This window comes from Anopheles cruzii, chromosome 2 (assembly GCF_943734635.1).
Source record: "Anopheles cruzii chromosome 2, idAnoCruzAS_RS32_06, whole genome shotgun sequence".
NCBI classification, from domain to species: Eukaryota; Metazoa; Arthropoda; class Insecta; order Diptera; family Culicidae; genus Anopheles; species Anopheles cruzii.
The window spans coordinates 28099354-28113949 of NC_069144.1; the positions used below are offsets into that span (position 1 = coordinate 28099354).

General features: G+C 50.7%; 1 protein-coding gene across 1 annotated transcript in view; it reads right to left on the bottom strand.

Annotated features, from left to right (window-relative positions):
* The window catches only part of LOC128277545 (optomotor-blind protein), a 114939-nt gene extending 102390 nt beyond the window's left edge, over positions 1 to 12549 (bottom strand). Inside the window, exon 1 of the mRNA XM_053016019.1 lies at positions 11930 to 12549. Within this exon, the coding sequence (XP_052871979.1) occupies positions 11930 to 12549 (620 nt within the window). The remainder of the gene's footprint in view (positions 1 to 11929) is intronic.
* Between the last annotated feature and the right edge of the window lie 2047 nt (positions 12550 to 14596).

Below are 14596 nucleotides of genomic sequence, written 5' to 3' on the forward strand. Positions count from 1 at the left end.
CGCCGCACCGTCTTCCGGTTCGCGCGCGACATCCGGCGCGTCCGAGAGCCGAAGCTAATAACAATCCTGTGGAAGCCTGGCTGGGAGCTAGTAGAAACGCTACGGCCGGATATCAGCAAGCAAAAAAAAACGAAAAGAAATGGAAGGAACACGCAGACATGACAACGCAGGCATAAAGCGACGCGCCCGACGGAAACCTCCACGGCCAGCGGACGGGTGGGGGACGGGGAGCTCGGCTAATACGGGAAAACTGATACGCTTATGGCCGGGCCGGGTTTGCCGCCTTTGCATCCTGGCGGTGGCGGCGGCATCCGAGGGCCGGTTAGGAACCCTCCGAAAAAAACAGAAACCGAAACGAAACGTAAGGACATCGGTTCGGTGCCGTGCGTCAAAGGGAACCGGGAGGCACGGGAGCGACACATAATGCCGACCGGGCGGCACGGCAATCGGGCGCGTCCTTTCTCCGTTTATTCCCCAATTCCCCGCCGGGTGGAGCGGGCGAGGCGAAGACGCGAGAATAATAAACCATAATAAAATCTGCATTTCGCAAAACGCAGAACGCCACCGCCGAAGGAGCGCAGGTGGAGCAGGGTGCCCGGTGGTGGTGCCGCCTTTTCCGTCCGCCTTGAGCCTCGCAGGAACACTGCCAGGATTTCTTTTGGCCTGTGTGTGCGGTTTTGCGTTGCGGTGCGTCTTCGCGCCGACCGAATGGCCTCCGACAGCTGCTGCTTGCCCTTTTTTGTTGTCGGAGTCCGGGAGAGAAGCGAGATGAAACGCAGGACCCCGGCCGCGACCGCAGCCTGCGACACACCGGGCAGGAGCTGCGTCCTGACGAACGGGCTGATGGGCTGCGTACCGTGGAAGGTTTTTAAGGACTCTTTCTCTCTCTCTTTCCCTCTCTCTCTCTCTCTGTGTCACGTGTTTGAAATCGGTCACAAGAAGTCAATAGACGAGTTTAGCAAATGCTTCAAGCGCCGGCTTCCGGCAGCATCCGGTTGCGAGATCGGTTGATAAATTGAAGCCCCGGAACGTGCTCAGAACCGATGCCACAGACAGTATTGGTAGTAACATATCAAAGTTACGCAATGGAAACGGTGCACGCACGCGATTCTAGTGACAGCAATTGGAATTGCAAATGATCGCTCGGAAATGGCGATCGGGATCGCGCGAGGTGCGCCCTCGCGTCAGCTGCTGACATTGACACTTGCGCGTGCGTGCCGGTAATTGGCGGTACTGCTGTGTAATACTTAGCCGCACCCAGCTAGGCTAGGAATTATTTTTTGACGGCCCAAAAACCGGCCAAGAACGGATCAGGTACGACCTAATCCTCTCTCTCTCTCTCTCTCGGTCGCTCCGATGTTTCCGTCACGGAGCCAAGGTTCCGGTGTGACATCCGATATTCAAATGCTGGGTGTCCGAACCCGGCCCTGCAGCACCTCGCCACGAAAGCCTTCGACGTGAAGTGTGAAGGTGTCATTTCTACAGTGCGCTGCACTTCGAGCAACACCACGGCCGGAGCGGACTCCTACAAACGACCCAGGCCCACCGGTGAACGGAAGGGTTGCACCTCGATGCACCAACACCACCAACGGCACGCTCCACTGCACGACTCGCAATTAACGCAATGACTAACCATTCGGTGTACGAGGGCTGTTCCAAAAGTTCTAAGACATTTGAATTTCCGCGGGCTACGTTTGTTCAATTTTGTATTTTTTGTGGCGTTAGGTTGCTACACATGTCAGTGATTTATGGTGACAAGTTCGGCCATTTTGAGTAATCTGTCAATTTTTGCCAACTGTTTTGCTTGGACAAGATTTGGCTCATCGGCGATGATGAAAGAATCTTTGGCAAAGAATCTTTATCAAATTTTGTGTGAAAAACGAAGTTAAGATTTTAAGATTTGTGGGAAACCCAAAATTAGCTGTGGCGCCCATGCTAACACATTGTGGTTTCTGTGCGAATTTTTTGCCAAAATGGCACCAATGATCGCCAAACTGATACTGTACACTACTTTACGTCATTTTTTAGCTATGTTGGTGATATTTTACTTAATAGTGATCGGTGTGTTACCGCCTATTTTGACAGCAGTTTGATTTGGCTTGGTCAAAATAATAGGTAATTCGTTGTATACCCTTCAATTTCACCCGACTTCTTGAAAGGAATTGGTTTATTTGATCTTGCTGCAAGCAATTCTCAATAGTGAATCTTAAGAAAAACGTTGTTTCCAGGTAGAACATGTAGAATGGGCAGAAGAACTCATTGCAACCTTGAGAAAAAAAGGATTGTGAAAATATGCGTAACGAAGGCGCGACTACAAACGCATCGCCAAAGAACTAGGAACATCAGTAAATTTTGTAAGAAATGCTTCGTTGTGGAAAAAAACAAAGGAAACGCGAGGTAAACCAAGATAAACCAACCCAACCACAGATTATCGCATATCATTTTGGGCCAAAGCGGATCCATTTGGTTCGCTCAGAACGATTTGCTCAATAATAAATAACATTATTAGCCTAAAACCTGTCCATAGGTGGTTGCAAGAAGCTATTGTACAAAGACGAATTGCAAGAAAAGTGCCACTATACCAAAACCAAAAAAAAAAATTGGTTTCGTTCGGACTCTCAGTGGAATGTTTGACGACTTGCTAGCAAAGAATTCCCAGAAATCCCAGGTTTACAAAAAAAGTAAAAAAAAAAAAAAAAAATTACAAAAAAATATTTTTCAAACAAAGATGAATTGTTTTATTTTTGAAACAAAGATAGCAAAAAGTGCAGCATGAATGATATTCTTGTCAGGATTTTGTCCATTCGTTGCCAAGAAGGGTGAATGAAGTGCTTCAAAACAACGGCGGATACACGGGTTACTGACTAATTTTGAAATAAATTGACTTGAATTGATTGAAATATTTACTTTTGATACTAGCAAAAGTGTAAACCGTGTACATTCATTAAATTAAATTTGTTATTATTATTCACAGATTCACAGATTTACCTATTTTATTGGCCAGTTACTTTTACCTGCTTTCTATTGTAATGAACGAATTCCTGGAACTTTTCACCTCTTTTAGATTATCTTTATCTTATTTTTAGTTCTACTATCTTGTGCTATCATTGTAATGAATGCAATATGTTTTGAAAAATGATCAAATAATGCAGCCTTAATACTGTTACCTATTTCATTGGCCAGCAGTGTACGTAACCCACGGAAATTCTTAGAACTTTTTGAACAGCCCTCGTACACACACCACACGGAAAGGGGGGTTAGGGCTCCCGCTAACCACTACGAGTGCGTGTTAAGGGCACCCGTGGCCAGCGCAAACGCGTCGCCGTCAATCACCGCCGTCTGTGGGTTTGCGTACTTTTTAAATTGAAATTTTGACATGAATCCGTTTTTGCCAATAGATGCCCCCGGAGGCTCCTCGGGGAGCCCTTCGAGCCGGTCGCGTGCTTCTCGTGACTTTTTGTCGTAAAACTGTCGGACGCGTATCGGCAGCGAACCGAATGCAGTGTTGGCGAATGCACTTGTTGGCACCTTCGTGCCATTCCCGTTGGCGTGATCCATCGAAAACGGGCAACAACACATCTCACCAGCTGGCTCCAGAGCGAGAGAGAGCGAGAGCCTTTATCGCATCATCACCACATTCGTGCCAAATGGAACTTCAACACACACACACACACGGAGGCGCAAGGGAAAGCAACAAAAAAAGTTGGCCGAAGGAAAACACACCGAACGCGGGGCCCCGGGAACGATGCCAGAGAAGCATGCTTATCATTATGCGAGGGTGTTGAAAACTGTTCTATAGACAACAAATTTTAACACTCGCTCCCGGGGGCCGTGGGCCGCTCTCCAGCCCCCAGGCGCTCGGTCGTGCCGTGGATCCCGATCCGGTGCGCCGTCAAGTTCCCGTTCGGTTCCGTTCGCCTGTTTGTCGAATCCAGCGAACGGAGCCCCGGAGTTGATTGCCGGTAATGACGTGCGGCTAATGGGAGGCTGCGAGCTGCGGGCTAACGAAAAGCTGCTTAAAGCCTCGGAGGATTTTTTGCCGCTGAAATTGACAATCCAAGACTCTGACATTTAAGCGATAAAATAAAATCCTTTTTTAGGCTATTATGCCATTTTCCATACATTGCTGATGGGAATAAGGGAATCAAATGATTATAAATATGGCCTGCTTCGTTCTTTTAAGATTAAAAAAAGAAAATCAAATGCATCAAATCATAAATCAAAACCCGGCTGAAAATTCGGCTCCTTTTTAGAAGAGCAACGGCATTCGAGGAACTTTTCAACCCACAAACCCAACCATTGGATATGCCATATCGTGCTCGCGCAGGCAGGGCGCAGGATACGGCCACCGCAAACGCACTCACCATCCCGGCCTATTGAAAAGGGGGCACACACAGCCCCACCACCCACCGCACAACGCCCTCGGCGAGGAATTGTGCCTTGCGAAGACGGGACACGGCACGCGAATCAGTGTGTATTGGTAAACGTCCCAAAGGCGGAAGGAAATGTCCCGAAAGAGACAGATACAGAGAGGGAGAGAGAGAGAGTGAGCGAGAGACCGAAAACCACTGAGCCAGCAGGAGTGAAGTGCATCCTCCGTGTGCACCCCAAAGTGCAGCGCGCGCGGTGCAGTGCGGTGTGAAAAGTGCAGTGACGCGGCTCCGTGTGTGTGTGTGTGCCGTGTGGCGATGATTTCCATTTTGGTCTCTCCGTCTCTCTCTCTCGCTCGGTCGTCCTGGCAGGCACGACGGGCCGACAAATTGAATGATTCTGCCCTTGGGGCGGAAAATGTGGAAAATGAGCCACACACACACACCCGCGTGGGGTGCGAAAGAGAACGGCGAGGAGAGATGGAGAGGGAGAGGGAGAGGGAGAAGATCAAGCGAAAGAATCAGGCCAATTCAGGCGCCCAGCCAGGACCGTGTGTACCGTACGTGTGAAAATACCGAGCACTTAAGGCACCTAATCCAACATCATGTGAATGGCTTGCAGCGCACTTGCATAATGTAATGACTTCCACCCCCCTCCCCCCCCAGGACGGTGCGGTCGGATCAGCATAAAAAGTCCTGCTTGCTGGGGAAGGCTTTCCACCGTCCGGTCCGTCGGGTTGCGGCCTTTTTAGCGATCGATAACACTTTCGCTCGCTCGGCCTCCCTTTGCGTGCCACTCTGGCCAACCGGAAGTCGCTAGAGAGCGAGCGAGAGAGAGGGAGAAAGGACCTACATCACGCCAGCGGCTCTCGAGGCGCACTCCACTCCACTACCCTCCCGACTCCCGATCGATAGGATCAACAAATTATTTTATGAATTCATAATCAATTTTCGCCCACTGTTTGCCAACTCGCCCACACGCACGGTCCGGAAGTGGGGGGGGGGGGGGGCGGACGCCGGAAAGCCAATGAGGCTGACGCGCCGATTTTCCCGCCGATTAACGCGGGCTGCGGGCTGCACTCTCGAGCCAGGTTTAGGAGCGCCAACGCGGCACATCAAAGTCCGTGTTCCTGGGAAATCCGTGGCGGTAGGGATTTGCCCGTTTTTCACGATCAAGATGGAACGCGATCGATCGAATGTTAGGGGGGTGGGGGGGGGGGGGGGGGATAAACGCTTATGAAGCTCATCTCGGTCGAGTGGTGGTCGCCAGCCAGGTTTGAAGCTGTCGATAAACAGAGGAGCGGACTTTCGAGGACGCGACTGCCAGCGGAAGGTGCTAACGTGACAGTTTGTCCCTTTCCTGGGTCCCAAGCGCTCGCTCGGGGGGGGAGCCGCCAGTGAGGTGCCAAGACAAATGGCCCCAGCCCAGCTACACCTTAACCCGCCGTAGACGGCGTCGTCCGTTGTCCGTCCCGAGCGTGTGGAATATTTAATGAAACATGTTCCACCCGACACCGGCCGTGCGTGCGAGCATTTTCGAAGCGCTTCGATCCGATTTAATATATTCATAATCCATCTGGCCGGCGCGCGCGCTCGTACGAGCCTTTTTGTCATTTTAATTTTTAATATATTTCTAATAACGTACCTAATGGCTTATTGTTTCGGACGCAAGTAGAAGCAGCAGCATCGCCTTGAAGTGACAGCGCGGAGTCGCGAAGGCGACACACTCTATGACACCAGGCTGTGCCACCTAACCACCCTCGCCACCACCCCCCCGCCCCCACCGGGATGGCCGACAATGGCACTCCCAGACGGCGACGACGTCGTCGGTATGTCATTCTTCGTGATGGCACGACGACTCTTGTGGCTCTTTGTGTCCTTGTCAGCCACGGGCGCGGGCTTTAGTCAACATTAAATGATTTATTTCCTTTGCGGTTCCGCTCGCTGACTACGCGTGTGTGTGTGTGTGTGTGTGTGCGTGGCCGTTGCGTTTCTTTTCCCCCCTTTTTTCTTTTGGTTAAGTGTTATTTAATTTTCGAAAAAGAAAACGACCGACAAAACGGGCCGCAGAGTTCTTGGAAGCAACTCGGCGCGCAACACGCTTTTTTAGTGACATGGCGTTCATGGTGTTCCTCATTTTCTTGGCAATTCTATTCACGATTTTCGTGCACTTTTTTGTGCGCCGCTGGAATATTGTTTCGTGTAGTTTATTGCACCTCATAAACATTAATTACCGGGCGCGATATGGGACGCGAAGAGCAAAGGGCATCCTTCTGACGCTTGTTGCACCTCGGAGGAACGGAGCAACACAATTAGAGTACGTCATTTACCGAAATTGGGCGTCAAAAGTAGCAAAACACTGACACTCGAAACGGAGCGAACGCCAATCTGCTTCGGCATCGGCAAATAAGGTGTCAAAAACCCACACAACAAACCACCGAGGCCGAGGCCGAGCAACACGAGGATAATGATGAGCCATTTGGACGCGCAAAAGGCATCAAAAAGCGTGGCCAAACCCAGAAGGCGCTGGCTGGCTGGCTGGCTGACGGTGAATTATTTCCCACCGGCACGCCATTCGGTGCCACACGCGGGCTGGGCGCTAACGCAACATAAATTGGTTGTAATTATATTTGGATGGTTGTTTGGTCGTGCTAGTTTTCGGTAATTGGTGCAGCAACGAAGGTGCCGGTCGCCGGCAAAGAGTTGGCCGTATAATTCCCGACCATCCCCGAAAAAGTTAGAGACCCCCGAAAAGTTGCACCGTGGTTTGGCACTCATTTTGAATCATGTTTTCGGCGCGGTGGCCACGACAATTATGTTGGCCAACATTAGTATTCAGTATGGGGGGGTAAACGCTCGTCATAACCGTGATGAACCGGGCATTAACGCTTAATGGAGTGAAAAGGATTATGTCTGTGTGAGACCTTTTCTCGCTTTCACGGGGCGTGTAAATTATAAAACTAACCACTGGCTCTGGCCCTGGCTAAAACCGTCTCTCGTCAAATCTTAATCTCCCCGTCCAGCCAACGGCGTCGTTATCAAATTGTCCCCTTCGGGCGGACAGTTAAATTTAGATCGACCCGAGCGCATCCGCTGCGTGGTCAGCCGTTGACGGGTTTACGGGTGACTTTCTAATGAGTTTGGATTTAGCAATTCCTTATTTCTGCTTCTTCCGCGTCGGATCGTGTTTTATGTGCCGCCGCCCAAAAATGTCACCATAATTACGGTCATTACGGCCGGCCGATGGGGACAGGGCAATCCATCTTGCGCACCGCCATCCAGACAGTGGAGAAATAAAATTAGCAACAATAGCAACGCTTTCTGCCATTACGGCTGGCCATTACGCCCCGAACTGCGGGGTGGCTTAAATTACGTTGATATAAAACATGAAATTCACGAGCTCATGAGAAAGCTTTGCCATCGAAAACCAATGTTTGTGGTGTTGCCGGTCAATCCCAAAGCCTTTCGGTGGAAATTAGAAGAAACTTTTGCCAACTTTTTTAACAACCCAACTCGGTCGCGGACAACCAGTTGCGGAGTTGTGCGATAATTCCGATACCTCACGAAGAATAAAGACTATTAATGCACGCTTAAGCCGATGATCCTGGCCGATGATGAAAATCGCTCTGCGAAGGTCTGCGACGTGAGGATAAAACCGGATCAATCGAATCGAACACGTGGCACGCACACTGCGCCACGATACAAGGATGCAGTGCAGATAATCCGCTGCGCTGTATCATCAACACCCAGCCCGGGTGTTGAGCCAATCGAAAGTGGATGATGCAGTGGGCGAAAAAGGCGAATCCTGCCCGAGGCCGATAAATGAAATTAATCACGAAAACCCGACACCTCCCCAGCACCTTCTTCTGCAGTGGGGTGCCTTTTTTTCTATCCTTTTTGTATTTTCCACCACTTTGCTGTTTCTGTTGTCTGTTTTTCGAGAGTCGAGTGGAAAAACATTTTCCCCACTCAACCCCGAGGGGGTGTAGAGCGGGGAATCCGCTTTTTGGACCGCTTTTCCGAACCCAAAGGGTGCCGAAGGCTTGAATCCGCGGCGATGATCGATAAAATAATGATAAATGGCGAGCTTCTCTCGAGCTCGAGTATGGCACAAAAACCTGCGGCGAAGGCTGGGCGGCGGTGGCCATTTATTGGCCTGCTCCAGACACTCCGACACTGCGTGGTGTAGAGGTGTGCGCTGGTGGCGCGAATGTGCGAAAATAATTTAATTTTATACGAACCACGAGCACCGAGCGGATATCGCATCCCGAGCGGGTGTTGGAGAGTATGAAAGTTTTACAAACGCACACACACACCTCGGGCCGGTCGCACACAGCTCGAAAAAAAAGCGACGAGACGAGGAGTGATAGGAAAAAGGTGCATCAGCTGCACAAAGTGCATCAGCTGCGGATCACGATCTATGGAAAATGTTTTACACACACGAAACATCAAATTGACCGGACGGCGCCGCGGCCATTGTGGTATTGATGGATCCTTCAAAAAGCGGGGCTCTCTGGTCCAGGTGTGTGTGTGTGCGGTGCGGATTCATCGGCAATCAATCCGGTCAGTTGCACAATTGCACGGACGCTTGCATTCAGCAGAGAATCGCGCGCACGCCATCGCGGGACTTCATCAACATTATTTGGCGTTTAAGACTATTTGGGGTGAAAGCCGTCCAACGCCGAGCTGATAACTGGATAATAATGACCGGTTTCTTCGTTGTTTTTCTAGCCAATCAGCCAATCATGTTCTACACGCCTACACGCCGCTGGTTATTGACAAATTGGTGAATCCCGGGTTGGTGTTCTGTCAATTCCGGAGGTTCTGACATAAACTCGAAGCCAACCGAATCGAAGGCCAAAAAACGGGTCAAAAAGGTCCGCGGTCTTAAGTGGTTAAATACGGCCCAAAAGCCCTAAATGTCCGGCTGGAACATCACTTACAGCATGTTCCACTAGTTTCCTCCCACGAACTCGAATTTATTACAATTACAACACTTAAACGGATTGTAGAGTCTGGCAAGACCAACAACAACCCATAAACGTGCTGCGTGGTGCTGGCGTAAGAAAAGTTGGCAGCCCGAGGCCGCCGATGGATCGCAGAAACTTTGGGTTTCTCACCGCCAATCGCCCCCCCACAGTCATCGCTTCAGCGCTTCAGCCCCCCAGGCCCGCCCGTGCCAGGTACATACACGTCCCGGCGAAAGCAAGGCGCTCAATTGCTGCCATTTTGGTTTTTTCTCCCTTTTTTATTTGCAACTTTTTTTTGCTCAACACTTTTCTATCTCTAATGGGCGGTAATGGGCGGCGGCGGCGGCGGGCTCCCCGGATTTAATTGTGGGGGGCTGCCAAAAGGTAATCGGGGATTGTTTTGCTATTTGTTTGTACGAGTTGTCCGTGATCCACTCGTGGCTTTAGTGGCACTCAGTTTCGGGCGCAAAAAGTTTCAATCAACATTTGGTGCACTTTGGGCGTCAAAATCGTTTATGTTTCGTGCCATTCGAAAGGTAATTCGGCGTCCGGCGTACGGCCCAGCAGTGCGATAAGCATTGGGCGTCCTGTTCCTGTTGGCTTTCCACGGGGCTCGTCAAGAGAGTGGCCCATCACTTGACGCCGATAATCGTTGCGAAATTGATTATTCAGTTTGAAGAGAGGCCAGTTTGATTTCGCGCGACTAGGCGACCCCAAATCATACACAGTTCCTGGCGTGCGCCATGAACGGCGACGGCCTCTGTCTTCGCCGCGGTCGAAGTCGGTGTTGTGATTTGCACGGCTCACCCAACAACAGCTAAACGATGAGAGCGTGCAAAAATAAAAGATTGCACGGCGGCGGTGGCCGTGAAGTGTCAGAATTGCCGCCCGCCGTCAGACACAGGATCAGGACGTGGGGGGGGCCAACCAGAGGGGCACCCCAGAGCCGGCGCACCACAATTAGCGCATTAGAGTGGCCAAAGTGAGCGAAAAAAGAAGCGCAGCAAGCTGTCAGCAGCCACAGCCTCAGCCAACAACACTACCGAAACCGGCGCTCGACGGGAACACTGTAATTTGGCCACACACACACACACACACACGCACACTGCAAGCTGGCACAAGGAGCACTGCATGGTTCTTCAATGTGGCACCATCAGTTTGGGGCGTTAAATTTGTGTATCTCTTTCGCAAAATGTTACACGACAAAAAGGAAAGAATTGCAATCGACCGCTTCTAGAGAAAGCTGCTTTTGGGAGCGCATCCTGATGAAAGGCTCTTGACGGCTCCCGGGCTCCCGAGTCACAGTCGGCAAGAAAATTGGGAGCAAAAATTAAGTCTGTTTTTCCGTTTTAAGAAAACTTTTCAACCTGATTCTTATGTTTCAAAACGTTTCCCCAAGTTACATATTTCACAGTATGTTATTTAATTTTTTCCACTAGTGAACTTTCAATTTCTAAACATGCTTTTGCATTTAAAAACAGCACAAAAGAATTTGCGGTAGCTACAGTAGGGGGTCCAAACTAGCGTTCTTTTTTCATTTCATTTTTTCTCAATATTATTCGATGCTTACAAAGATTTTTGATAGGTTGATTCTAAATTATTTTATGTGAAAACCAATTTTGTTCAAATGTACACCACGGCTGCCTTGGCAGTAGCTCATTCGGTCGAACTATATTTGAGCACATTTTGGATCTGGTCCTACAAGTATTTCGGCAATAGCAACATGAAGGTTGGGTCTTGAGGTTGTCAATAGTTGCTAGTTTATTTGTATAACATAATTATCGATTGTGGCTGTCGCTGTATGGCACGTATCGCCGTCCTGTTGAAACCAAATGCCGTCCAAGTTCTCAGCTTCAATTTCACCGAAGAACCAATGAGCCAACCAAATGAGCTTCAAATGAAATGAGCTTTTCAAATATCGTACCGTTTAAATTGAAGATGTAGACCACTTTGAAAATAAGGTTTTTCACATTTCCCAGCTTTCTGCAATTAAAATTGTTTTTCTACAGGATGTTCCATCACGACCCATACTATTGAAATGTTGAATTACTCCGACATTTTCCAGTCGATTTTGACAGATGAACAAGATTTATTTAGAGTATAGAATGCCGTTCGCTCAATTCACCCAATTTACAATATCGATCAAATGACCGTCTCCATTAGACACACAAAAAGCGGTCCTTTTTTGGGCATTTTTCATTGTATTTGACAACATTTCAACAACAATTTGTCAAAATCGACTGACAAATAGCGGAGTTAATAGCGGACATTAAATAGTGTGGATCGTGATGGAACACCATGTACATAAAGTTTAACAATCCCCCTGTCACATAAATGTTTAGTTGCATTGAAAAATATGAGGCCATTTTTTCTTTATAACTGGATAAGCTGGAGAAACTTTAGCGTTCTTCAACGGAGACCGCGTCGAAAAACCGGGCGAAGCAACGTTCCGTTTTCAAAATGCCGTCGGTAAATTGGTCGCCGCAATTTCGATGCCGCGGATTCAGCCGACGACGGATTCAGATTGTCCGTGTACCGCTTTGGATCCCGTACAACCCCCCCGCCCCCTCCCCCCAACATGACACCTACCTGCCACTCTTGGTGATGACCATCTCGGTGCCGAGCTTGTGGAACTTCTCCCACAGCTCCTTGCCCTCGAGCGTCACCTTCGGGTCATCGACGACCCCATCGTCCTCGGGCTGCAAGGCGCGCAGGGGTCGCATGGCCGGATGGTGCTGGTGGGCGGCCACCGCCGCCAGCACCACGTCCTCCGCCGTCGTGTACGCCGTCCCGAGCGGGTGGTGCGGGTGCGGGTGGTGCGGCGGCAGCTTGGGCAGGAGGCCGCCCGGGTACAGGTGCGAGTGCGGCGGGCCACCGCCACCGCCGTGGCCCCCGGAGAGGGCCGCTAGGGCGGCGGCCGGAAAGTACGACGGGTGGCCACCGGCCGGTCCGTGCGGCCCACCCCCACCGCCACCGCCACCGGCCGCGGCAGCGGTGGCGGCCATGTTGATCGCGGCGGCGGCCGCCGCGGCCGCGGCCGGCGAGTTCTGCTGCGGTGGTCCCTGCGACGGCGGCGAGCCCGCGGTCAACAGCGAGGACACGCTGAAGTCAGTCGGTCGCGGGAGCTGCAGGAATGGGTGATAGGCCATTCCCTTCGCCGGCCTGCTGAAGTCGTCAGATTGGAGCAGTTCTTGGCCGTCGTATCTCATTACAACATCACCGGGGTCAGTGTTGGGGGGACGATACCCACACACACACACACACACGCACACACGCGCGCGGGGTTTGCCCACTGGCGACACACGAACGCGGGTTGCTTTGGGGGAGACGCGAGGTCCTCGGGATCGGCACTGTTTTTCCTGTTTTTTCTCAGCTTCTTCCTTTCAGGCTTCGGTAGTGTCGCTCCGTGTCACTAACTGAGCGAATCTTTCTTTTCACAGCAGACTCACAGACACACACACTCAACACACGCACGCACACACGAAGCGGGAGCTTTCAGCATCCAACGATTGGCCGGCCTACTCCGAACCACCGCGCCATCACTCGATCCGTCATTTTTCCGTCGCAGCGATTGCTTCGATTCACTTCGCTTTTCACTTCGATTTCACTCGCCCGGCGAACTATTGCACACTTCTTCTAGCCGGGACAGGGTTCGACGAGATCCGCTCCAGGATCGCAGGATCGCTGACACTGGCACACACACACTCTGTAGGCGGACGGGAAGAAATGGGAAAAGAATTGCACGAATTAATTGAGATCAATCAATCGAACGGAGGTATGGATTCGTCTTTCCACGAACACAAGCGCGAAGGACCCTCAGTACGGTCCTAATTTGTGAATTAATTTATGTGAACTATTATTGTACAAGAAACGAAAGATGCGGCGTTCGTGACGCTGATTGAAAACTTCCCAAAAACGAGGATGCCGGCAGCGTTTTTCTTCTTTCTTTTTTTGCGGCCACTATGCAGTTTTCAAATTCACGACCATCCCTTCAATTGGTGACTTTCCACCGAAAAAAAAACGGAACAAAAACTGGGAAAACTTTCGCCGAAAATTCACCGACGCCCTCGGTGAATGAACGTTCGATCCCCAGTCGGTCAGATGGTCGAGGGGGTGGACGGTAACGGATTACGCGAAAAATACGCACAATGCACGCAGCAACCGGCAGAGAGAGAGGGGGGGTAGGGTAAACCGAAAAATGCAACGGAAATGCACTGCAAAATGCAACAACACAATACGCACGCACTCCGCAGGATACGCGACACGCGACGCGACACACACGATGCTCTCTCCTCTCTCGATGCTAGCTAAAAACGAACTAAACCCGTGTGTTGGTTCGAGGCGCCCGCTAACCCCGAACAACACACACACACGCGCAACGATCGATTGTTTCTTTTGCTGCTTTTTTTGCGCTCTCTCTCTCTCGCTCATGAAGCCCTCTATTGTGTCTCTTTTGAGTGTGTGTTTTGTTTGTTCCTTCTTTTCTTCACGCGCGACACACACACACTGACACAAACCGGTTCACACGACGCGATGTGTTGGTGCCGGGTGGGGTGAGAGAGCGGGTGTGTTTGCAGAAGGGTGTTAAGTTTTTCACCCTTCATGCGCTTGTGTGCGTGCCGGTGCGAGGTGATGTCACATTGGTCGCCGTTGGTTGGTCGCGACGACGAACCGGAAGGAAGAAGAGGACACACTTGAGCCCTGTGTGGTGTGTGTGTGTGTGCGTTGTGCCAGTTTCAACACCTTCGGTGTTGAAAGCCGCACCCTCTCCGCAAAGAACCGGTCACTCGCTGCCTCTCTCACTCGCTCACTCGGTGAGCTCACTCTCTCGCGCGACAGTGAGACGGTGTAGCCACTCCCTCTCGCTGGTGTGATAATCGTCGCGGATTGGTGTGTCGCGCAACATAATCAAAATCAGGTTTCTTCGCCGAGCCGTTTTTTCTTTGTTCTTTTCTTCTGCTTCTTCTTCACTCTCTCCCTGTCTCCTTCTCTCGGAGCTTTTCTTTTTGCATTTACATACCCAAGACGCGCGCTATGTACCGAAGTGGACGGAGAGAAACCCCCGTTTTTTCCGGCCGGGAATCGAATCTCAAGTGCCGTCAGAGTTCGCCTTGTGTTTGAACAAACAATAATCAACAATCAACACACCTTTCCATTGTGAAAATCGAAAGCGTCAAAAACGCAACCTTTGGTCGCGGTCGACCATATTTAATATAGTGGTGGGGAGTTTGCCCAGGCCAACATCGTAACCAACAT